Source organism: Channa argus, chromosome 9, assembly GCF_033026475.1.
Source record: "Channa argus isolate prfri chromosome 9, Channa argus male v1.0, whole genome shotgun sequence".
Classification (NCBI taxonomy): Eukaryota; Metazoa; Chordata; class Actinopteri; order Anabantiformes; family Channidae; genus Channa; species Channa argus.
Window position 1 is genome coordinate 260,402 of NC_090205.1, and position 26,481 is coordinate 286,882.

Below are 26,481 nucleotides of genomic sequence, written 5' to 3' on the forward strand. Positions count from 1 at the left end.
GTATGGAGCGTAACGTGTGGTTCTCACTTGGCGCCGAACAGATGCAGTCAGAGGTGAGTGTCCTGATTTAGTTGAATGAACAGTTCATGTCGTGGAATTTGTGCAGCTGTTTGTCACCGGCAGAGGACCGGACACTGTGTCCCTGCTGGGAACAGTCGACTTGGTGCTCCGGTCCAGCGTCAGGTTGTTACCGGAAAAGAACGCGGAAGTGGAGTTTTGTTTTTTTACGCGCAGAGGAAAGCTAGTTAGCTGTTAATTAGCTGCTAGCGGAGTTTAGTGAGCTAACAGAGCTGGAGGGGGACAGCAGGACCGACACTTTTTGTCTTCTTCCCAGAACACCAAGAGTTTACACTACATCACACATCAAAATTAAGCAGATGCACTTACACAAGTACCGAAACTAATATTTGATTTCGGGAGTACAGCCTCGTCACAAACTTAATGTAGCTGAAGACCATAAACCACCGTTATGTAAAGCAACTACACACAGTTACTGTAGTTTTGTACCAGTGTGCAGTACAGAGTTATTACAATAACGCTTGATCACAACAACTCGTATGTAGCGGCTATTAAACCAGAAATAACAAGGCGAGGGTGTCTAGACTTGAAAAACGTTTAAGAGGTTTTTAAACAGTTGTACATTTCTTAAAACCTAAAGTATTTGGGGGGGATTTGTCCCCCTTGCAAATAAATTTCAGACTAATAAATTAAATTCAAAAAGTTATTAAAAGTCAATATTAATTTAAATAATCCTTACTGATTGTGGCATACTTTTAATAGTATATTGGTCAACAGATACTGAATTCTGCTATGTGTGGTTTTAAAATGTAAACTTAGAAAACTGCTTTAGTGTGTTACAAGTAAATAAAGATAATGATGAAGCCAATGCAGCTGTCAAATGTTTTGGGGGAAAAAAATATTATTTCTATCGGAAATAGTGAGGAGTAGGAAGTAGAAGTACACTGAAGTATTTTAAATTCAAAACTTGTACTACCTGATATGCAGAGTCTCTGCACTCACTGTAAATATTGTGTATAAAGTTTGCTGTAGAAAGATTTTACATTCAGAACTGAATCACAGAACATGACTCATGACTCAAAATTGAAACTACACAATATGAAGCAGGTTTTTAGGCCTCATTTTTAGGCCCGCAGAAGGTCTCATAATCTCAGTAATAATGAGTATTACTGAGAGTTTTTATGATGTCCTAATAGTTTCATATCAATTTCAGACATTTTGAAATAAAAATTTGATTGGAAATGTATCAAACAAATATTGGTCTGTAAATTTGATGTTGGTGCTGAGCTAAGGCTAATTTCTTAGGTGTTAAGTCGTGGTTTATGTCAGCATATTGGCTTCAACTTTTCCAAATTAAATTATAATGATTTGATTAGGTCCCAAACAAAACAAGAATAAAAATGTGGAGGCAAAGCCAAATGTAAACAACAATGTTCATTATTATTTCCATCTGGCGATTGATTACACCAAAGAAATGTAACTGTAATGTAACCCAAATTGTAAAATGCCACATTCTCATATTCGTAAAGTGCAACACTAAATGTTTGCTTTAAGAATGTAAAACTATTAAAATACAGGCTGCCAAGGTACTTTTTTTTTTGTCTGAGAAAACACAGCCATCCGAGACTATTTCTACTCACTCTACCACACCTGTAGGCTACATTAAATCAATATTTTAAATGTATGACAGGACAGGTCATAAACAGGCTACAACATTGCTATAAGAGGTATGACTCTGTAACACCTCTGAAGAATCAGACTGAACAAAGTGTCTGCTCCTCATTCAAGTTAATAGGGTGGCCAAAACATTTGAACTATCTCCTATTAAAATGCACTCCAGTACAATTTCACCAACTATGATCTCAATAATAAACTGATTAGAATTGTCACCTTTCTGACAGTTTAAAACTTAAATAAAGTTTTAAAAACAGAAATTATAACCTTTTTTGTACAGGTGTACCCAATACAGTTGCCAGTGGGTGTATATATTCAATAAATATTGTAATAAATGATGAGTGACCTGTTTAAGCTCTGTGTTCCTTCCCCAGTGTTTTCACAGATTTACTGTATAATTACTGATGAACTGGTTCAGTGTGAGCTGCTACAGTTAAAAAGTTAAAAGTCTCTCCCTTTAATTTTCCAAGAGGTCACAGCAGCTCTGGGTTAACGCAGTGTTATTGGGCATGAGGTTCTTCAGTCTGTATTATCTGAGAATCAAACAGTTTGTGGACACACGATCAGTCAGCCATTATTTAGGAACCTTTCACAAGTTTTCATGTCGGGGTATTTCTGACATTTACTTAATCAAGTGCTGCTGCCAGGGCATTTAACCCATATTTAGAAAATAGTTCATATTCAAAAAACTGAAAAAAATTAAAGTAATAGAAGTCTTGCATAAGGCAAGTACACTACCTTTAATTTTTAACAATTGGTTTTGATTTAAAGTGTTGTTGTTTACATTTACATTTAGTGATTTAGCAGACGCTTTTATCCAAAGCGACAAGTCAGGTACAAGGCAAGCAAAAAACTAAGTCAAGGAGAAAACATCAAAGCAAAGTCCTATCAGGAAAGTGTTCACAGTTCCCGAGATGCAAGTGCGAGAGAGCAGAAAGGATTTTTGATTTTATTTTTTAAGAGATTTAAGTGCGTAGGAAGATGCGGAAGAGTTCTGTTTTCAGCAGTTTTTTGAATATTGGGAGTGAGTTTGCTGAGCGTGCAGTTTGGTAGCTTGTTCCACCATCGTGGGATCATTGCGCTAAACACTTTTGCTCGGTGTCTTCTGTGCGGTGCTGGGACCACCAGACATCGTTTGTTGGCAGACCGCAGCGGGCGGGAAGGATTGTAGACTTGATTGAGTGAGTTGAGGTAAGCGGGAGCTGTCGAGTTAACCACCCTGTAAGCAAGAGACAGAGCTTTGAACCTGATGCGAGCAGCTACAGGAAGCCAGTGTAGAGATCTAAAAAGTGGTGTGACATGGGTCTTTTTTGGCTGATTAAAAATGAGGCTGTATTTTGGATCATCTGCAAGGGTTTGATTGTGGTTTGATACTGGTAACCCCATCATCAAAGCGTTGCAGTAATCAAGACGAGATGTGACCAGCGCCTGTACAATGAGTTGGGTTGTGTATTCCGTGATGTAGGGTCTGATCTTCCTGATGTTGTAGAGAGCCAATCTGCAAGCCCTAGAGACCGAGGAGATGTGGTCCTTAAAGCTCAGTTGGTCGTCGATGATGACCCCCAGATTTTTGGCCGATTTAGTGGGAACAATCACTGTAGGTCCAATGTTGATGCTGATGTTGTGTTGCTTCGAAGGTCTGGCTGGGAAGAAAAGGACTTCGGTCTTGGAGAGGTTGAGCTGAAGGTGTCTCTCACTCATCCAGGCTGAGATGTCTGAGAGACAGGCAGAATTGCCCGATGAGACAGTGGAGTCATCCGGTGGAAAGGACAGGAAGAGCTGTGTGTCATCAGCGTAGCAGTGACAGGAAAGACCATGTGAGTGAATGATGGCACCTAGGGATGAGGTATAGATAGAAAAGAGGAAAGGACCAAGAACTGAGCCCTGCGGCACAACGGTAGAGAGGCTATGAGAGTGAGAAAGATGCCCCTGTTTCCTGCATCTCAATGGTGAATACAGCATTTCTGTGTAGGTATTTTATATTTAAAGATATCAGTATTCTCTAAGATTATTAATAAAATGCTTTTCTTTTGCGTTTACTAATTTTTTACTACAAATTAGACATTAATCAATGTCAAAAGTTAAGAAACTTGCCCGTTGCTCAGGTGCATGCAAACTGGAAATCTAATGCAGCATTGGATTTATTAAGAAGAATTATAGAGAAGTGCACAGTGAAGTTGAGGCTCATTCGCTTTGGCCTAAAGGGTGGTGATAATCTCTGTACGTTTGAACCAGTTTTAACCACAACCGGGACCTGACATGGTCATGTTCTTTGTAAGAAGTTGAAAATGGCAGCATGTACATAGTACATATTCTGTATGATGAATTCCACAGGAATAAATCAAAATAGAATTAGAAAATAATTTCTGAGATCCATATTTATATAGGGGCGACTCTGCCGCTGGAAGGTATAGCAGTCGTCCACCAATCCTGCATTTGTTGGTTCGATCCCTCTCTTCTGGTCACATGTCCTTCAGCAAGACAATGAAATGACTGTGAATGAGAAACAGTGCTTTGAGTGCCAATAGATAGAAAAGGACTATGTAAGTGCAGACCTTTAAATGTCTACGTGTCTGTGTTATGCTGATCTGTTTCGAACAGGTGGACCATAGAGATCTAAAATTAAATGAACTAAGAGTGCAGAAGAGTGAGTAGTTGCACAATTCTACCACAGTCCAAAAAAACCTCACAATCACTCTGTAAAAGTCTTCATTTCAGTGGTCTAACTGTAACTTCTACTGACTTTAAACTTCTGCTGTTCCTGCTGTTCTGCTTTTATGGTGAAGTATACTTTAAAAACAGACCAGGCCCAAGGCCCCAATAAGGAAGGTACACAATATAATGCTGAAAAAAGAGTTGGTTCTGAGTCTGGATTGTTATTAGTTATTGTCTGAAATCTCTGCTATTTGAATGAAGTTCTCTTAATTCAGAAACACATCCCGGCTTGAGGTTTTACTTTGGCTTTTATATATAGCCTCTTATACAAATGAATTAATAAGCTCTGGACATTATCTGGAGTTGCGTTTCACACATGTAACAGATTAGATCGAGATTGAGTCAGAAGCGTCACAGGAGAAAATCTGTATGATTTCACATGAGAGCATAACATAATAACATAACATAATATAAACTGTATTTTGTTTTTACAGCTCTTTGTCTGACAGAAACTTTGTTAACACAACCACTTGCTCGCTTTGAAACCTAACAATTTGGGACAGAGCATGGTGATCCACAGATGAGTTTATGCACATAATCCAGACTTTGTCCTGGGGACTCAATAAAGTCTGGATAATGGTGGGAGCATCTTGCTCAGATATTTGGGTTCTCACACACCCCCTCCTGATAAAGTCAGGAGACCTTTATGATTCAAGTGCATGTGTGAAAGAGGCATATGGCTGCAGGTTGATTTAGTGGAACAATCCCCTGGTGTCCATTAAAGACACCCAAGTGTAACCTGAACATGTGCTGAAAATTGGGTGTCTAAATAAATTGTGCCACTCCCTGGCAGACAATAAAACAACACACAAACAAGACACAAAACAGACACAAAACAAGACACAAACAATACATTGTTTGTGTGCTGTAGACCTTCTGGGTTGTCCAGAACAATTTAAAGCATATACCCACTTCTCTATTGGGTCACTTTTCATCACTCCAAAACACTGGGTCATGAAGTAGTTAAAAAAAAATGCTGTGCGTGTTGTATAGTGATCTGGGGAGAAAGATTTTAAAAACGTCACTGCCAGGTGCTTCAGAGTGTGATGTGTTGATAGAGTTAGTTAGTTAGTTAGTTATTAATTAATTAATTATGTGGACAATGATGGTTAATACACAAGTTGTCGGCTGACAGAAATTTATAGTAGTAGATGCAGTAATAATTGGGTTTGAGTGTCTGTCTGGAGAGTGGTAACATATAACTCTTAAAAATGGCACATTTCATCCTTTTAAAATTTGATTTCTGACCAAGAAATCGTATTTGGAAATAATGGAAGAAGTGGAATACACAAGCATCTTGAAGAAAATGTATAGTGGTGTAAAAACTTTTTTTTCTTTAGTCTGCAGTAATGACTGCATTGAAACCCATCTATTAAGACTTTGAAACATAAACCCTTAACATGAAAGATTTTGTTTTTTTCTTGGCGTATATTGGTGATGAGTTTTGTGTGTGCAGTAGAGGGCCTTCATAGATGTTAAATGCATCGAGCTGTGTCTTATTTCATTTTTTCATTTCCATTTTCATTCATTTTCATATGATTAATTGAAAATGAATTCTGTAAGCTTATAACAACCTTTGTCGAAGCATATTTCCAGTAGATCTCCGTGAAGTTTGTTTTCCATGCACTGACAGATATAAACGTAGTTGGCCTCAATTGAGTTCACTCCATTAAATAACAAAGGCTGCACGTGTTTGGCTGGTTAGTAATACACTGGTTGTAATGTTAGTTTGCAGATAGCACCAGGAAAACTACTAACACTTCAGAAAGCCTCAGCACAACATTTTGTTTCATTTCAGCTGGAAATTGTCATTTTGGTTGTCTTGTAAACTAAACGCAGAGCTGCGATGACTGACACAATAGTAAGCTGCAGTGATTTAGATAGTAATTGTTGAGAAAATGTAAGTATTTACTTGTTTCCTATTTTGCATATCATGAAACCGTCATGTGTGATGAAGCAATTAATTCCTGCAGCACCCACAGATTCACAACAACCATCATCATGAAAAAGCAGAAAAACATTTCCAGCACGATTCCACTGACAGACTTTAGTTTCCAGCCTCGCTCGGCCGGCTGACTCAGCTCAGATGACTTATTAACCCTTCATCAGCTCGGTGCACGGGGGGATTCCCTACCAGGGGGAAATCAATGACATTAACCCTTTGTTTCATGTGTGTCGGCAGCCTTCCATGTTTGCAGCAGTGGGCGAGAAAAGGTGTCTAGGTGAGATGAGTCTGCAAGGCTGGAATCCCCCTCCGTGGTTTACAGGGACTGTTGGTGTTTAAGGTGGAATCATCTGTTCTCTCTGCTTTAAGCGATCAATTTCACATTTACTAACAAACTTCCTGTCAGCACCATCAAACAGAACAGTCAGGCTGAACATAGGCCTCAGATTATTTCCTTACTCCTTTAGCATTTCCTTCATTTTTATGATTTCATTTGAACTTGTTTTGTCAATGCTTTGGGGGAATTTTTAACTTATTTTTATTCTTTGGTTTGTTTTTTATGTATAGTTTTTTTTTTTGGAGGAGGGGGAGTTGTGGACCATTTTTTTAATTGAATTTTTTTTGGGCTTTAGTTCTTTTTTTTTGCCCATCCGTTCTCTTTGTCAACTTGTTACATTTTCCAAAGACATTTGTTTGTTTTTTCTCTCTACATTTTTATCTTACCAGTAACAAGTTTCAGACTTTGCCTTTACTTCACAGTCAAAAACAGGACAGACTTAATAAGGGAGAGATGCAGTACAGAGGAGAGGGGTGCAGTAACAGCCCAAGTCGGCTCTAAAAGCAGGGAAGCTGGGATTCATTCGATTGTATCAATCGTAAAGTAATCTAATACAGCTACAAATCTTTCATATCTTTGAAATGTGTTCGTGCTGCACTATAGATCTATAAAAATCAATGTGAAACTAAAAGAACAGTAAAAATCCCTGATGCTGTACCACTGAGTCCTGAACCTGAAACCAGTTGTCAGTGTTCGTTTTAAAGGCCAAAGAGGTCAGAAACTGCTGCGTTAATCAAACCATCTGGCTTTGTTCACATTTTCATTTTTCACACTATTTTGAAAGCATTCAGAAAATGGATTGAACCATTTTAGTACAATGGAAGATGTTATTTTTGTGTTTCTGACCAGATTCTTATTTTTGACACATTTGCATTTAACCTCTGTCGAACCATCGTACTGGTATCTCTCCCATCAACAGAAACAGAAAAGGGAGAGCAGATTGCACAGCTCATTTCCTTCTCCAGATATGAGTGGCATTACAGAACAGCAGGGAGCAGATATTGAGTGATTGAGCAGACTGTGGGCGAATGCTGAGTGCTGCTGCTGCTACATTAGCTCCCATTGTGGGCAGCTAAAAGGAGGGCGGATTGGAAATCACTGGGAGGGAATTCAGTAGAAGGACATAAAGCTCTGGGTCTCTAAGTCGTCCACTTCCTCTTGTTCACAGTGTAAACCTCCTCATATCATAATGGACCCAGAGCTTCACTGCCAGGATGCATTGTGCTGCTGTGTTTATTACTGCAGAGTTAACTTTGCAACAGCGCTCATCATCAACAATAGTTTGTCATTTACTTGCTGAAATGTTTAGGGCCATCAGCGCTTAGCTCAGGACTACGTCGCCTCCATCAGGCTGGTGCATGCTCCACATTTAAATAAATCTGGCTCATGTCCCCCGTGTTTTTGTTTTCTTATTTAATGGAAATATACATAGAAGTCCACGTTTAATTAATGTGATCGTTGTTATTTTTGATTGATTTAGCACTGGTGTAGTCAAAATATTAAACAGTGAAAGTTTACCGTTGTTTAAGCCTTCGAGGTCAGCACTACAGGTTTCAGTCAAGAACATAAAACATAAAAGACAGACTAATAGGAGTGAGCCAGATGTCATAAGAAAAAATATAAGACAAGCTGAGGGCTGATATGATGATTAAATGGATCATCACTATAAAGTCAATTTAAATTTCCCTAATTTTTTCTCTGCAAACTTTGTTTGGAGCAGAAAATGTGCAAGCCTTCTTTCTCCTCTCCATCGGACATTTATCCATGCAACAACTAATATATTAACTTGTTTTCATGAAACACTTAATGTGGATTTTACTGTAATTTATGGCCACCAAAAATCAGAACTAATTAAAGAATTAATTAAAACACCAGGGCTACGTGAAACATTCAAATTTGATAAAAATCGAATGTACAAATACTTTGTAAAGCCGTGCTTATTTACTTCTGTTACAGTTCCTACCGCAGATCAGTTTCTTTTTAACCAAAATACTGTTTACCGTTATTTTTTTTTACTTTGGTTTTTTTTTATACTGTAAAATGAGACAAAACAGTGGACATTGCATCTAGCTTACTCTTTCCTTCATTTCGTACATTTGTCCATTTCTTAATTGCAGTATTAAAACTGTCAGTAATTTTCATTGCAGTAGTAAACATTTACTGCACCATGCAGCTAATGAGTAATATGTTTTTTTAAAACCCCCAAATATGTTGTCAGAGAATATTATATGTGACCTGGTGATATTTGTCTTTTTCGTTTTTTTGTTTTTTTTTCAGATTTAGTCATCCTGTATTAAGATATGTTGCTCTCAAACAAATGGCATCAACATGTGGATGTGGACATGTGTACTGTTACACACATTTAAATATTGATCGGCTAGTCTCTCCCTCGTGCACTTTTTTTTTTTAATCTCACTTGGTGTACACACTTGTGCAGCAACTATACGTATTTAATGTATAAATTTATGTGCATGCTGTCTGCGTCTGACAATCAATTTAAACAGATTTAAAGTTGAGCTCTGTTACACCTACACTTTGGTGCCGATGGTATCAAAGTTTGTTTTGTAGTGATGATAAAATTAGTTAAATGAGTTAAATGAGTGTGAGTGGTGAATATGTCAGTGTTATATGGACCTTTTTCCTTTGTCTGAAATTTTGTCCTGATGTTTCTAGACAGTTTCCACTGTGATAATCTCAATTAAGTGTTTGTTTTCATTTCAACAGCCTCATATTAATCACATAGACATTTATAGAAAGAAAAGCAGCAGAGTTAATATTTTAAACCCATCACAACACAGTTTATGACCAAACACGTGCAAAACATTTGTAAGACATCAAACTAACTCTTGTTGTAACCTTGCCTCACTGACTGCGTTTTAGTAAATTTTAATTTCGCACATTGTTTATACATTTATTTATACTAATTTCAGGATAAATCTTGTCTTCATTGAAAACATTTGATTTGTTAAGTGTGTTGAATTTAAAAAATGGTTTTCGTTTTGCATAGCACTCGTGTTTTATTAGTTGTTCATACATGTAACTCTGCTTTCTGTTTATTGATGAACACACATTGTCCCCTGTACCAGCACCCTGAAGCAAATGAGTTGACAGACTGGGCCCATAAAGTTGATTCGATTCTGTTTGATCCACTGCATCACCACCATAATAATACTGAAGCTAATATGTATGGCATATGTCAAACACAAAACCAAAAACAGTTCTTATGATGATCTTTTCATCTACTGAATACGATCAGTAATCCGTGTCTGTCTCACAGTCTCCCAGAGTTCTGTTGGTAGAGCCATTCTATGGCGGCTCACACAAACAGCTGATAGACCTGCTGCAAGAAAACATTAATGGCTGCTCCGTCTTCACATTGCCCGCGAAGAAATGGCACTGGAGGGCAAGAACCGCTGCACTGTACTTTAGCCAGACCATCCCTGCCTGTCCAACATACAGGTGAGACTCACATAGGTAACTGCTCACAATTTTTCAGGTAACGCTTGTATTGGTAAACTACATACAACGTATGTAACCTTGGTTTCTACAACATCTGTACAATAAACTGGTACTACTGCTACTTACAGCATTTTTACTGGAAATGTGTACAAATTTGTGGCACAAATGTTTGTTCTTTTAGAACTAAGGGTAACATTGTACACATAACACACAATAAAGGAAGCTACTAGAGAAATACAGTTGTGAAATGTGATCATGATCTTTCATGTCTTCATTGAACAATATGTCCAACTGTGGACAGATGAATATATAAAGTTTTAGATATTATTCTGTGACACTTTATGCTACATGGAAATGAACAACCCTTGACTGTAGATCTTCTGAGGTCTCTTTTAATTGGGAGGCATGTATCACATAAGCTGATTCTGCTTATGAATAGACAGTGACAGAGTGTTTTTATGACTTAAGGTAACTCTAAATCACACCTCCATTTTCATTTCATTGATTGATGTTTAGTGACATCAGAAGCCTTGTGTTGTCACTGCTTTTTCTCCAACAATATGTGGTATGCGTAATGGGTGTTTTCAATAAAGACATAAAGACCAAACACTTGTGATCTTTTATCAGCTTAGAAATATTGTGTTTCTTGATATCTGTGACTTCAGTTAAGATTTAAACACATTTCATGACCAAGTGAAGCAGAAAACCAGGAAGATGCCAACAGGGTACTGTTTGTGCAACTAACTTATCATAATCTATATGATTATGCAAATGTACAAAACAATAAAACCGACAGTAAACTCATCCAAAAGCTCAGAAACTACTGAAAGTCACAGAATGAAGTGATGGATTAGAAGCAAAGCACTTCACCTTAACCCAGATTAATGAGCAGCATGAGGAGGATCTGATTGTAAATTTCAGTGACTCAGAGGTCTGAAGCTGCTGACTAATATCATCACTCCACCATCAGCCTCATGAGCTATAGTTGAGAATTGCTACTCAGAAATCCTGAAAGGCCTTAATTCACTGCTGCGTGTGCTGTTTCAGTGTGTGGGGGGGCTGACTCATTCTTAGATTGTGTTTTTGAACAAGGCATCATGAACAAACATGATTCACTGTTTCACTGCCCTACCTTTTTATTTTCTTATGTCCTCCTGATATTAAAAATTGTTCAGCACATTACACCACCCCTGTTTCATCTGAACCTGGCAGCTCAAACGTCTGTGGAGCCCCTGGTCTCCCTGACTGACCCCCAATCTCTGTCCTTCAAACTGAGACTCCTTCCTTCACCCACAACGTCCATTAGCCCCTCGAGAGATGGGACTTTGATGTGGCTTCTCCATGAGACACTGCTAATGCTTGAGAGACTTTTAAACCTGGATTAGACTAATTTCCTGGACCTGGTCTGATGTGTTTTCAGGCCTAAGGTACAAAAGTGTGACAGAAGTCAGTCTGACTCAAACCAAATGAGTCTTCTCTATTTTAATTCTGAGGACTGGATGTAATCCTGCTGCAGACTCACCCTACTCCTCCTGACATTAAATTTCTTTCCAAAGCTTTCATCACACTTACTTCAAAATTATCTTTTTTTCTCCTTTTTTTTTTCAATTTTTTCCCCAGAAATGGGTCCCAAATTATGAATGTCCACTGACATCTGTGTCTGAGTGTTAATCTTCAGTAGGCTGTTTCCGTGACCATTTTGTATTTCTGTATCTTTATCTCTGCAGAGTCCTGTTCAGCAGCTCAGTCCTGAATCTGTGTGAGCTGGTGGCTCTCAGACCAGATCTGGCTCATCTTAAGAAGGTTCTGTACTTCCACGAGAACCAGCTAATTTATCCTGTCCGCAAAGACCAGGACAGAGACTTCCAGTATGGCTACAACCAGGTCCTCTCATGGTAAACACCAGCTCATTTAACTCTGTAGCTTGTAAGGGTTTGGAATTGCTGTAAAAAGATGAGCAGAGGGCGTGAGTGCCACAACATGTATCAAATTATTTTAAAATGAGGTGATGAAGAGAGCAGCTCAGTCCATGAGGGTCATGGGCACAAAAGCCATAAAATAATTTTAATTGACTGAGTTAATGTTAAAACACAGAGGGTTTGGTTTAATTTTCCCATTTTGATGTTTAATCAAGTTAACTAATTAACCTTTGTGAACCTGGTACTAATACCATTTAAAATGTCATCAACATAGATAGAAATTATACACTCTTTAGATATAGGTACTTTGTTAGTACTTTAAAGAAAAAGACAGAAATTCTGAACATGTCTCAGAACAACGAATAAGTGTGTAAGAATGGATCGAGAATGGGGCCAGGTGACAGACAGGTAAACCACGCTGATTGAACTACATTCAGTCCATTATTTGAGTCGGTGTGTCATGTGGGTCCATAAGAATGAGGATTGTAACAATTAGCTGTAAGACTCATTAGGTTTTAATAGCGTCATGAAACCTGAGAGCAGCATTAATGTACTGTCTCTGTTCCCTAATGAACATGTCAGGCTTTAACGACCTGGGCTGACATGATTGGTTAATTATGTGTATAATTGAAATGGGTCATGTTGTCATTAATCAGACGTCCAACAGAAAACTGATTGTTGTTGATCTGCTGGGCAGCATGTCAATAAGTCCCCATCTCTCTGTCTTTGCTAACGTGGTTAAACCGGCATTAAATAACAGATCATTAAGATGTCTGATTGGACCCGGGCCAGATCACTTTACTAATGTGAATGAAGATGATGATGCAGGGGCAGAATGCTTTATAACAGAAATTAGAAGGAACGAGGTTAGGTGTTCAGGGCTGGGCAGTACGGCCCCAAATATTATCTCAATATAATGTTTTCATAGTAAGATAGATGGATAGATACTTTATTCATCCCTATGGGGAAATTCATCACTAATAACCATCATTTAATTCTTACATAGAATAATTTTAATATATATAACAATGATGCTGTATAACACTAATGATAAAGTGAAGACTTTCAACATGTTGTCCTGACTCTAAACTATTAGGATACTCTTGGTTCCTGCTGTCTCACAGACAAACACGTGTATGTGAACTATGGACACACTGCACACATGTGCACTACAAACCATGATGGTGACTACTGACAGCAGAGCTGCTTGAAACAATAAAACCGTGTATGTAACAGCTGAATAAGACAGTCTTTAGGACTTGGAAAATGAACTCATAATGAAGACCAAAGAGGAGATTTATGGATTTAGTGAGGGAGGACATAAAGTTAGTTGGTTTGAGAGAAGAGGTTGCAGAGGACAGGGTTAGATGGAGGGACATGATTCGTTGTGGCAACCCCTGAAAAGGAACAGCCGAAAGGAAAAGAAGACAAAGAGGTGTTCTCTCAAGTACAGTTTTGAGGTACTTGCATTTGAGTATATTTAGAGTTATCCTACCTGCTTTAGTTAAACCAGAATCTAATGAACTTTTCTGGAAGAAGGGGCTGTCTGTACATAAAGTGGTAAAATCAAGTGGTACTTTAGGGGAGTACTTATTAAACAATTAAACTTTTACTTTACCATTCAGATTGTGTAAGCTCCCTCTGCAGTACAGTATGGTCAGGTTTAAGTATTTGTGATCCCCCTTTGTTACACAGAGAAAGTATCCTTTTATTACTCCCAACACAAGGACCTCCCCTCCACACAAATCCTAGTGTAACAGTTGGGTTTGGGTGATACGGTCTACAGAATGTTTCCATGTTTAACTCTCTTAGTCACAGCAGCCAGAAAAAACACAGGTGTGACCCTCCTCCGCATCATCCCTAGTGTCAAAGACATTCAGGATTTTCTGCTGCTACAGAGAATCAGGGACATGGACTTGTTGCCTGTTTAAACCTCAGTATTTATCAGTTCTGTGTGTTTGTGTGGTCCAGCCTGGTGTCAGATGTGGTAGTTTTCAACTCGCAGTTCAACATGGACTCCTTCCTGTCCTCCATCCTGTCCTTCATGAAGAAGATCCCAGACCACCGACCCAAAGACCTGGAACAGTTGATCCGTCCCAAGTGTGTGGTTCTGAACTACCCAGTCCAGTTTCCCGATGTTAGCAGGTCAGTATGAACCTTTTCCTCAGATTGAGTTTAGGTGAGAGATAGAGGTAGGAGCAAACAGAGCTGACCCACAGGAGGAAAACCAAACCTAAACTGTGCCTTATTTTTTTCTGTGACCCCTACTACCCTAATACTGAGATTTCAGTATTTCAAGAAGACATTTATTTATTCCCAGAGATGGTTGTAGTGCAGAGTGCTGACCAGCTGTATTGATGAGACAAATTCATATGCTAGCACTTGGCATAGTCACGGTCCAACAGTTTAATATGAGGTTAAATCTCTAATACGTTTTATTGAACTCATGCAGTCCTAAGAGCATCTATTTTTTTCTTCTGCGGTCAGGAAGATGTGTTAATATAAAGTAGAGCAAAACACATTCTATGTAAATGAGTCCAGTTCTCGTCTTAAACCCAATTCTGGCAATGCGGCTCTGCAAATTTCAAACAATATTTTACATGGAAAATGAAACGGTCTAAAACTTCAATCTAAATCCAAAACACCTTCTTTTTGCAGGTAAAAGGTCACAATAGATTGTAGACCATGCTTGTCAGGCCTAAATTCAAGTTTATTTGCAGATAAAACCCATGGATTGATGCAAAAGTCATAGCAAAAAGTATCTTTTGTGTATCTGAATACACTGAGCACTCTTTGTGGTCGGTGTGTTTGTGGCATCCATCTATCACTCAGAGTAGTGGACTTTTTTAATCTAATAGTGATTGAACCGAGACAGCAAAAACATGCAGCAGGACACAATGCCATCACATCCATCACAGCCCAACAGCAGGACGCTGACTTTTCTCAGTATTGTCAGAGCAAAATCAGATCAATGTGGACCCCATGTGATCAGCAAGTGTCTAATTCTTGAAAACTCAAAACCTTTTTTCTTAGTTCAGTTTGTTGTCAGTTTTTGTGCAGCTTTGTGTTTCTGCTGGTTGTCAGGTGTTTGATTCCAATAAAAGACTAAAAGAACTTTGATAATGATGGATCTGCTTTGTGCGGTTCGTTCAGAGACCAGAGTCTGTTTTTCTGTTTCTGCAGTATGATACAGGTCATCATGGGTCCAACTACAACTAGTATGACAGGGTGCAGAGAGAGGAGCTGTGGTATTATATGAGGAAGTGGTGCAGGACATGTATGAGAGCTGTAAGACAGTGGTGAGGTGTGCTGTGGGTGTGACAGAGGAGTTCAAGGTGGAGGTCAGTCTGTATCAAGGATTGTTTGCTCTGGTGATGGACAGGCTGACAGATGAGGTTAGACAGGAATCTCTGTGGACTATGATGTTTGTAGATGACATTGTGATCTGTGGTGAGAGCAGGGAGCAGGTGGAGGAAAATCTAGAGAGGTGGAGGTCTGCTCTGGAAAACAGAGAAATTAAGCTTAGCCGCAGCAAGACAGGTGCAGGACTTTAAGTACTTGGGGTCAACCGTTCAGAGTACTGGAGAGTGTGGAAAAGTGGTGAAGAGGCGAGTGCAAGCAGGTTGGAACAGGTGAAGAAAAGTGTCTGTTGTGTTGTGTGATAAAAGAGTATCAGCGAGAATGAAAGGACAGGTGTTCAAGACGGTGGTGAGACCAGCGATGTTGTTCAGCTTAGAGACAGTAGCACAGGAGGCAGAGCTGGAGGTAGCAGAGCTTAAGATGTTGAGGTTCTCTTTGGGAGATACGAGGATGGACAGGATCAGGAATGAGGACATCAGAGGGACAGCTCATGTTAGATGTTTTGGAGATAAAGTCAGAGAGGCCAGATTGAGGTGGTTTGGACATGTTCAGAGGAGAGACTGTAAATATATTGGTAGAAGGATGCTGAGGTTGGAGCTGCCAGGCAGGAAGTCTAGAGGAAGACCAAAGAGGAGATTTATGGATGTAGTGAGAGAGGACATTAAGTTAGTTGGTATGAGAAGAGAATGCAGAGGACAGGGTTAGATGGAGGCACATGATTCGCTGTGGCAAATAGTTTAAACAGATGAACTTGTCACCTTCAGGCAAATTGTACCCATTCCATGAGGTCACAAAGGAAGCAGTGTGATAGAGGTGTGCCATATAAATACATCTACAGATGTGCCTCCAATTTACTCAAATGTTGTCAATTAACCTATCAAAAGCTTCCAAATCCATGACATCATCATCTGGGCTTTCACAAAGTGTTTAAAGGCATAATGATCTTAGTGTATGTAAACTTCTGACTTTGAAGAAAGTAATAAAACATTCTCTAAAATAATTTATCTCACTCATTTTTCTGGCATATAGCAAATATGGGAAAAAAGGTGTCCTGTCTCTTTATCCAGTGTAAACTTATGCTTTCTACTGTATGTGCATTATGCTTTTTTTCTACATAGTATAGCATAGTATAAAATTCTCATAGATATCAGTCACTCTCACTGACTCTTCAGGTTCACTGTGGAGGCTGCTGATGGATTCCACCAGAACTAGAGTTATTAGTTTATATGACAAATCAGGCTAAAGGGTTAGTTTAATATGCAGACAGCTCATATCTATTACAGATTAGACAAACTCACTAGGTCATAATTTCAACTAAGTCACTCACACTGTTGAGCTACAATGGTCATCATACAAAGACCCGGTGTTAAAAAAATTGCTGGTTGGTTAAAAGGAATTTGTTGTAGAACAGAAGTGTCCCCTTTTCTTAAGTAAGTGTTGGTGTTTCATCTGCTGTCAGTAGAGATGTGAAAATACCACTCTGGTGTTTTCCTCCAGCCTGACGTGAACTAAACGAATGATTCTTCATTCTTCATTCCCACGCCTCACCACGGTTCACAAAGCCATGAGCTCTTTCCTCACTAGAAGGATAGAAGGACCTGTGTGTGTGTGTGTGTGTGTGTGTGTGTGTGTGTGTGTGTGTGTGTGTGTGTGTGTGTGATGCCTTGATCTTTAATTTGTTCTCTTCATCACAGTCACTTCAAACACACATATGGAGCCAATTGCGGTCAGTTCTGGCTCAGGAACCTACAAGACCCAAGTTTCCAGCAAACCTCAGCATCTAAGCCCCCTCCGCTCTGCACTCCTTAGCAGCAGAGTGATGGAGGTGGTAAGCAGATGTTCTCATCTGTGCAGATTAAAGATGTAGAGGGTGTCATTAGGAGAGAGGCCGACAGTAATCAAAGGACAGATTTTCCACATCAGGTCCTGTGAGGATCCACAGTGACACGTGGTGACGAAGGCCAATATTAACCACCGCGCAAGCTTTCAAATGGATATAGAAATCAGTCAGATACAGCTAGTAGAGGTGGGGGTTTTAATTTGTAATATTAACAACTGAAGCGCAACAGTCAGTGTAACATGCAGTCAGTATTGTCTTATTGTAAATAAATTAACCAACACTAGTTAACACATAAATTGACAGTGGATGGGAAAGGACAGGGAGGACAGGGCTGACTTTGTCTTTGTTTTTGTTTTTTGCAATGTTTATGCTTATTTGACTAGTCGTCCTTCACTGACAAAACAGTGAAATATATAAACAAACCGAACAGTGACTTTAAACATAAAGCTATAAAAACAGATATTCTTGCTTCCTCAAACACCACGTTCTTACCACATGTGATGTTAAATGGCCATGCAAAGAAAACCCATGGATCACATAGATTCATTTCTATTGAGAGAATATGGACCTACGCAGCAGTAAGGTGTTATGCCATTGTCACATGACAAAGGCAGTGTACCATCAAAATAATTTTGAAGCAGTTACTTAATGTAAAAATGTTACACATTGGGTCTTTAAATTCTTCTTTTATTGTGATAATTCTCAGCTAACTAGACTGAAAAAAACTTTTTTTCCCCAGCACAAATAAAATGAACTTGATATCAGTAACATCCAGCTCTATTGCACTGATATTTGTCTCACCTTCATCAAATCATTGGTCTGTGAGAATCAGACAGACTGGAGACCTATCCAGGGTGGACCGTGTCTCTCACTAACAGCTGGGATAGGATCCAGCCCCCATGACCCTGAACAGAATGAGTGGTTGAAGACAGTGGATGGATGGAGGGTTATGATATCACACCTGCTGCTATTGTCCAGCTTACACAGTACTGATACCAGTACAGCTAATACCATGTACTGTGATCCACATAATCCCTGCTGGTCCTCATTGGGTCCTGCTTCAGCTGTTTTGAAGGTTAATCAGACCAGGAAACACTTCATGGTTGTCTATGTGCCTTTAAATGTGATGTATCCACAGGGTCCAAGGGACCAGAGAAGACATTCTAAGAGCCCTGTTTTCTCCAGTAGAACAGTTTTTGGTTTTCATGTTGCAGATGTATCCAGCAGATCCCATTTTAGAAAATGGTTTGTTTTTTACAGATGCCTGAAAATAATTGGACGCATTCTAATGTCAACGTTTTGCCTCCATATGACACAACTTCCTGTTGTGCTCTGACAGAGAGACCTTGAATGCCATTGGACTGTCAGCCGGATCTCGGTCAGGCTCGTCTCTTATTGACTCTAATGTGGATCCTAATGTGCTGTAATGACCTGGTGAGACTCCTTCAGTCCACCGGACTGAACCACCACCCCCCTCAGAGGCTCTGATCCACAGCTCTGTGCTAATGAGATGCATTTAAAGTGACAGAAACCTCCAAGATGTGAAGGCCTAAGTGTGACCTAGCAGAGACCAGGAGGACTTCAGGACTCAGAGCTGAGTCTAGATCCTCAGTTCCACTTCCTGTAAAAGCTTTAAAGTTTAGTATGACTCAGTCTGTTCTCGGGTTTCTAAAACTTTAAAATCTGTCCAACATATTACACAGTCCTTTGAGACCTTCCATATGGAAAAGATGGAAAACTTAGGGACCAAACCTGGTTGAATCTACTACTGAAAATACACCATTTACTCCTGCTAGTTCAGTTAAATTTCTGACTTTAGACTTGATGTGGGACGCAGACTAAGAACAGTAGGTGTTTGGTTGATGACAGCAATCTGAAGCAGCTGCAAGAAAACACAGATGAAACCCTGGGGTCTCAGTTCACATCAGAAACCTGCCATCAATCAGCGGTTTGACATCAGGAGCTCAAGCTCTTACTCTTTGTTACACAGGAAAAAGGAGCCTGCAGAAAACAGTTGTGTTCCTGTTTTATGTGGACATAATATTGGTCCATTTATAGAAAGTCTGATGTGATTTGATAATACTCATTAAAGCTGGGAGCTCCAACTCTTTTTGATTATTGCCAATAAACTAAATGAGCTGAATGATTTTTGACCTTCATCTTTCGTCTTTAATCAGCCTCACAGAGGTGAGGTCATCACACAGATTACTGTTGATTTATCAATAAGATAACCCCACCCCATGTATTTATAGCCTGCAGTCAAACAAGCAATTTCTAAAATGGATTATTGAATCATTTTTCCCAGAGGCATCGCAGCACAACTACCGCTCAGCTGAGTGGACCAACTGTCTTATTTGTGTCCGTCCAACTTTCCTCTCTGGGGCTTTTAGAAAACACTGTCAGTGTAATGTCCATCTGTATTTATGTCTTAATGTTTGTCTCTGCCACTTAATGTCTCCCTGTCTTCATTTGTTTTAATGGCTTTATGTGTTAGTCTTTTAATATCTTCTCAAGTTTTCATGTCTTCCTGTTTTTGTGTCTCCACATTTTAATGTGTTTGTCTTAAAGTCTTCATTTAAATCTTCTCATACTGATCTAAATATCTTTAAGTCTCTCACAGACCTTGGCTTCTGCTGACACTCATTGAGCTTTACTGGCAGCACTGCACAAATACTTGTTTCGATCAAAGCTCTTCCTTCTCAGCAGTCAGAAGAGGAATAACTTCTGATTAGTGACTTTATTAGCTTCTTATTTATTGAAGGCCTGAGGTGCAGGGTGCACACTATAACATATTTGATATCTCAAATTTATTGTTGTCCCCATGTCTGATCATTTCTGAAAACATACATTGTCCTGATGTGTGCATTTCTGTATATGTTTCACCTCTTCACGGACAGGTTGAAGCTACCTGGATTTTAAGTAAAGTGCCTTGCAGAAGTCTGCAGTAGTCTCTCTCCATCACTGATTTTGTTCAAACAGTTCATGCTATGTATCAGCTCTCACCCAGACTTTACTAACTGATTATTTTCTGTGGTGATTTTCAGACTGCTGCCCAAACACAAGCTTGTCTGCCAGCAGGTCAAACACTGTCCTGATGAACCACCGCCTTCATGGTAATTATATCTGACCTGTTTTTACAATTTAAATTAGAGTAAATTACTGAATATCTGGTTTAACTTTACCATGAAATTTGGTCATCTATATCTTAAATTGCCACAAATTATGAAGCTGTTTTTTTAGTAATGTTTATTACCAAATGCAGTAGGTAAAATAATTAAAACCCATTTATCCAAAACATGCTTCACAAGTGGTTGACAGATTTAAGATTGTCCACTCCACTGTTGTTACTTTATAAACTTCTTTGTCATACTATCAGCATCTAAAGCTAAGGCAGCTTTATTTTTACACGAAGTCAGTAGTCACAACACGTCTCTGTTAAATCACTTCCACAGTATGTAAAAACACAGCAACAGTATCCACAGCACCTTGAGAGTCTCTACTTCGACTGAAATTTTAATATTTTTTATCACTTTCATTTTTCATGACATTTTCACTGTTCATGTGACAGTCCTCTTGTTTCCAGTCGTCTTTTGTTCTTTGAATTACAGCTCAATTTTCAGTATCGGTTCAACAAAATATTGCACAGCTTCTTATCCTCAAGTGGAGACAGTTCATACAGGTGTATATGCAAACAGTGTTCTGTGAGGAGATGCTCAGCATGATCACGTCACAGTGTAGGATAGCGACAGTAGAACTACATGTACAGTACATAACTTAGTAACATAAATGAAGAGATCCAGCTGTGGGCTATAAACAAAGTATTTAGGATTAACGTAACCCTAATGTACTAACACTAATTAAAGTTGTCTCGTCCCTGACAGCTCTAAGGAGTTTCTTTCAGAAGAGGAGAATCCAGATCAATCTGTGTCTGAACACAGAAATGACCAGAAACCTGTTCCTGAGGAGGACCATATGAAACCTTTACATATTGTTTGGCCTCACAGGTGGTACGTGACATTTATGTTGTCAGGATGCAGAATTTCAGATATTTTAAAGAATAAATGAACACCAACATCCAGACTTTATCTGGAGGTGCAATATTTGGGAACACAGATGGTAAATGGCCACTTATATAGTGCTTTTATCCAAAGTGCTTTACAGTGTTGATTCCCATTCACACACACACTCGCACACTGATGGTGGTGGCTGCCATGCAAGGCATGGGGTTCAGTGTCTTGCCCAAGATCACGTTGCAGGATAACATGTCATGTCACGTTGACATGTAGGGATCAAACCACTGACCCTGTGGTCCATGGACAACTGCCTTACCAACTAAGGTACAGCCTACAGATGTAGGTATGAGACCCTCTGGAGATTACCTGGACTTTATCCTGCAAGCGCGCCAGTACAAAGTCAGGATTATATTTGTGAGCCCGTGTGGGAACAGAGCAGCGTATGGCTGTGTTGACGGGAACTTTCACGGCGTGTTTTTTTTGTTTATATGCACGGCTCTGCAGTAAACGACACACCGTCTCCCACAGCCTCAGTTTTCCAGTTGTGACCCGGCACAGAAATCAGGTCTTCTACCTGATATAGTTTGATGAATGTGGGCTCAGAGTGTTAAAAATGAGCTTTGTTCCCAGTTTTTAGTCCAGAACATGTCTTTAAATCAGATTATGAGACACAAAGCTGAGTGTCCTCCCTGCTTTTTCACCTTTTCTCTTGTATCAGTAACAAAAGCACCCGTGGTGTAATCTGCTCTAAACTGAGCAAAACAGCAAGGGATTATTGTAGCGATGAGCCGGACGCTTTTATTCTGGTAGAAAGAAGGATTTCCACTGAGAGGTTTTGTTAATCTCTTTGATTGAAGCTTCATCTGTTTTTCTGTTTAATCTGCGGGTGGCCTGGATCCTCAGATTAATGCTCTGTCTTATTGCTGCTGCTTTCCAGCGTAGGAGGGGGGAACAGCTGTTTCAGGTGAAGAAGCTGCAGCACCGGAGTTCCATCCTGCAGGGTGCGGGGGTAAATCTGTGAGAGCTTTATGTTGATCAGGATCAGAGTTTACCTCCAGAGGATTGAGGCCTGAGTCTGATTGAAACTGGAAAAATGACAAACCCAGTGAGGTAAAGACTGAGGTAAACAGCAAAGACTGAAGAACACAGTCACTGTACAAACAGCTTCTTTCATTCCTCATTTTCTGTTATTTGTGAAGCGTTAATGTAAAAGAATGATGCCAACAAGCTGCTGTCGGTGATTTGAAGGGATTTATAGCTGTGATCGTTAAGAAACACACAAATTTTGTGCACACAATAATCAACTCAGCAGGGATGGGAAAAACAACCAGAGTTCATTATGTCAAGATACAAAACGAGATGGATTGTTTGGTGTCTCAGTGTGAGTGGACCAGCCAGGTTCTCTTGATTTCAGCCCTCATATGTAAATATGGTTCGTCAGCTTCAGCTACCTTTTTCTAATGACTAACCATCTCTGATCTGTCTTACAGTGTTACCCTTTATTGAAACAGACAGTTGACTCTGTTTAAACTCTGGTTTCCTCTCTGGACTCAGGTCGAAGGAGGAACAGCAGCTCTGAACATAAACGTAACATCAGGACACTTTTGTCATGAAGATTCAAACCAAAATACTCTGCGCTTTACTGTCACTTCTTTTTGTAAATTCTCTTTTCATGTCATGTATTTTTACAGTAAAGTGTCTCTTCAGCCTCCGTGGTAATGAGCTCTGCTTCAGTTTGTGCTTTTCCGTCTCACATTGTGAGTCTTAGTAAATATTATTTGAATTTTAAAACGTACCTCTTGGGTTCAACATCAAGCAGAATATTTAATGACTCGTCTGTAAATGAGACCATCACACTTCTTCTTTGGGTTCAGTGTGCATAGTAATGAGCCGTGCTCTGCACTCTGAGCATGCCCACTGCTTTCATTTCTTCTGTGACTCGTGTGAAGAAGGATAATGGTAATGAAGGAGCAGAGAGAGGGAGGAAGGCTGGGAGGTGTAACACTTTTACAGTACAAATAATGCTTTTTAAAACTTAAACACAGAGAGAAAATTTGAAAAAATAAGAGTCTGAATAAGTTTTAACAAAGCTATGTCACCGTGGTAAAAAGCTGGATTTTTAATATTGTTGTCCTGTAATTGTTAACATTTAGTCAGACTGCCCCCTCTGTGATTTGCTCCGTTTTGTGGTGCATCATAGATATTCAGAGACAGCATTATCTTTTTCACTCAGTCTTTGTCCTCCTGTATCAGCACTGAGGGAATGGGGGGGATTGGCTGCTCGCAGGAGTTAAAAAGGTTTTGTGGAAATGAGGGATTTATCTTGGTGTCCGGAGGGAGACGAGAGGCTGAGAGCTAACAAAAAAAAATGAGAAGAAATAATCTGCTCACTAATACTTCACCTTAGGAAATCCACTGAGGTGTTGCACATCTTCAGCTCTGCTGTTTGACCTTCACACGCTCTGCAGGAGTTTATTCTCGTTAACGGCAGGACTGAAGCTGCGAGGTGGGATGCTGCTTTGTCGTATCAGACCATCAACAACTCACTTAGCTCTGAACAAAATAAGACATGAGGGAAATATGTGAAATACAATTAAGTGTGCAGAAAATCATAGTAGTTTAAGTTTGTCTTCAAAGAAAGTCCATGTCTGCAATATCTCGTGACCAAGAAATGGACTTCAGGTAAACGCAACAGCTCAGTTAAAAGTTAGACGTTTTACAAAGCTGCTGAAGTGTGGGTTTTTATGTTGCTGGATTTTATCAGGACACATCTGGTTGTTTTCACTTACTGTTGCTCTGTTCCTGATGTTTCAGTGTCTCGTTTTCTCGTTAAATGTTTTTTATTAAAAATGTACCTGTGTTTTTGTCTTGTCCCTCTGTTAGTGTCTCAGTCATCCTGAAGGTGATTAAGCTCTTGTTGCTGCATCTGTTCACTCAGAAATGTTGTGTTTGTTTGATTTAAGGGAACATGACAAAAACCCTGAGCTGTTCTTCTCCACTCTGCTTAAACTGAAGGAAAAACAACTGGACTTTCAGGTGTCTGTGCTCGGAGAGACGTTCACTGATGTTCCAGGTACAGCATAGACGTACGTCAGTCACACTAAATACAGCGATCAGATCACACACTAGCTGCACTCTTTGAGTAAGAACCACTAGCTTCTGCTGTGACTCTGAATTTAAAGCTATGGGTCTATGAGCTTCTGAACCAGTCTCCTTTTCCTTTAGTTTGAAACTTGTATGACTTTTCTTTGCCCTTCTGTGCAGTTTTACTTCAGTCTGGAGGTAAACGTTGAGTTAGCAAAGGTTGGAGGTCAGAGGTTTTAATTGATAAAACACGCTGTGTATCATCGGCTGATGATGCTATAATGACTGTGTGTGTGTTTTAGAGTAATGAAAACACATAAGGATCAAACACACTCTCAGATATTGAGACGTAAAGTTTTATTGCAGCATAAACACTCTGACCGTAAATCCAGCTTCATATCCTCTGATTAGCTTTATGAGCGCTGCAAGGCAATCACATTAGGACAATTTTAATCGACTTTGATTTTGTTAATAGGGTCAGACTATTGATTATTCCCCCCTCACCTGTTTTTCTTTCTGCTGTGCTAATAAACCTCCACCTTCATAAATTCCAGCCTTTCTAAGCACTTTTTATCTAATTTTGTGCAGGAAACCTCCTGAAAAGATTCAGTAGGATGAAACTCTCAATGTGTGTTGTTGGGATTTTCATTAATAGGCTCAAAATTCATGCTTGCAGATTTGTTCTCTACAACATCAGGAAGATCAGACCCTACATCACGGAATATACAACCCAACTCATTGTACAGGCGCTAGTCACATCTCGTCTTGATTACTGCAACGCTTTGTTGACGGGGTTACCAGTATCCACAATCAAACCCTTGCCGATGATCCAAAATGCAGCAGCTCGCCTCATTTTTAATCAGCCAAAAAATACCCATGTCACACCACTTTTTAGATCTCTACACTGGCTTCCTGTAGCTGCTCGCATCAGGTTCAAAGCTCTGTCTCTTGCTCACAGGGTGGTTAACTAAACAGCTCCCGCTTACCTCAACTCACTCATTCAAGTCTACAATCCTTCCCGCCCGCTGCGGTCTGCCAACGAACGGCATCTGGTGGTCCCAGCACCGCACAGAAGACACCAAGCAAATCTGTTTAGCGCAATGATCCCACGATGGTGGAACGAGCTACCAAACTCTGCACGCTCAGCTGAATCTCTCATTCAAAAAACTGCTGAAAACAGAACTCTTCCGCATCTTCCTATGCACTTAAATCTCTTAAAAAAAAATTAAAATAAAAAATTCTTTCTGCTCTTTCTCACACTTGCATCTCGTGAACTGTGAACACTTTTCTGATAGGACTTTGCTTTAATGTTTTCTCTTTGACATAGATTTTTGCTGCCTCGTACCTCACTTGTAAGTCACTTTGGATAAAAGCGTCTGCTTAATGACTAAATGTAAATGTGATGCTCATTAGAACCAGTCCCATTATGAACCTCTCTGCCAGTGTCATGTTCAAGGGATTTCAGAGAATCAGAGATGTTCTGTGAACAGAGTTAGTGAGTCGTCCACTCACAAAATATACACTGTGAAACCCATGTAACTCTTCTTCTCCTATTGTGGTGCAGAGGTCTTCGCTGAGGCTAGACGTCTGCTGAACTGTCACATCCTGAACTGGGGTTTCCTGCCCAGTAAAGAAGACTACATACGAGTGTTGTGTCAGGCCGACGTGGTTGTCTCCACTGCCAAGCACGAGTTCTTTGGAGTCGCCATGTGAGTCCACTTTGACGCTGTCCCCCATACTGTCAATTGTCAGTCCCTGAGCTCAGAGTGATGTCATGAGATGTCTCATTTGAGGCAGAAATCCAAAGATTCAGTTACTGACAGTCCTACACACCTGCGTAGTTCAGAGCAGTGGCTGCAGGCTTTATCATATTCAACATACCAGCACATGGCTTCAGAAACTAAGATTATTCTCCCTCTGCCTCGTTTACACGTTTTCATCAGAGAACCTCAGCTTCTTTTTCATCCCACCGGAGGCTTCTGCAGCTAAGACTCATTGTGGAGTCAGTGTCTCTGACAGAGAGACCTCTGAGAAACCTGATTCCTGAAGCTCAGACTTCAGTCACCTGCTGAGTCTCTGATCTCAGTCTCAGGTGGATCTGAGCTACAGGCTGAAAA

At 39.7% G+C, this 26,481-nt stretch overlaps 1 protein-coding gene across 2 annotated transcripts in view; it reads left to right on the plus strand.

The window, feature by feature from the left end:
- gtdc1 (glycosyltransferase-like domain containing 1) overlaps window positions 1-26,481 on the plus strand; it is a 31,557-nt gene continuing 5,076 nt past the window's right edge. The window contains exons 1-8 of one of the 2 annotated variants that reach the window (XM_067516376.1): window positions 1-53; window positions 9,967-10,148; window positions 11,876-12,043; window positions 14,039-14,212; window positions 20,312-20,380; window positions 21,149-21,274; window positions 24,244-24,353; window positions 25,929-26,073. In XM_067516376.1, coding sequence (XP_067372477.1) covers window positions 3-53; window positions 9,967-10,148; window positions 11,876-12,043; window positions 14,039-14,212; window positions 20,312-20,380; window positions 21,149-21,274; window positions 24,244-24,353; window positions 25,929-26,073 — 1,025 coding nt within the window. In that variant the 5' untranslated portion in view covers window positions 1-2. The remainder of the gene's footprint in view (window positions 54-9,966; window positions 10,149-11,875; window positions 12,044-14,038; window positions 14,213-20,311; window positions 20,381-21,148; window positions 21,275-24,243; window positions 24,354-25,928; window positions 26,074-26,481) is intronic. The other variant, XM_067516377.1, reaches the window with a different exon arrangement.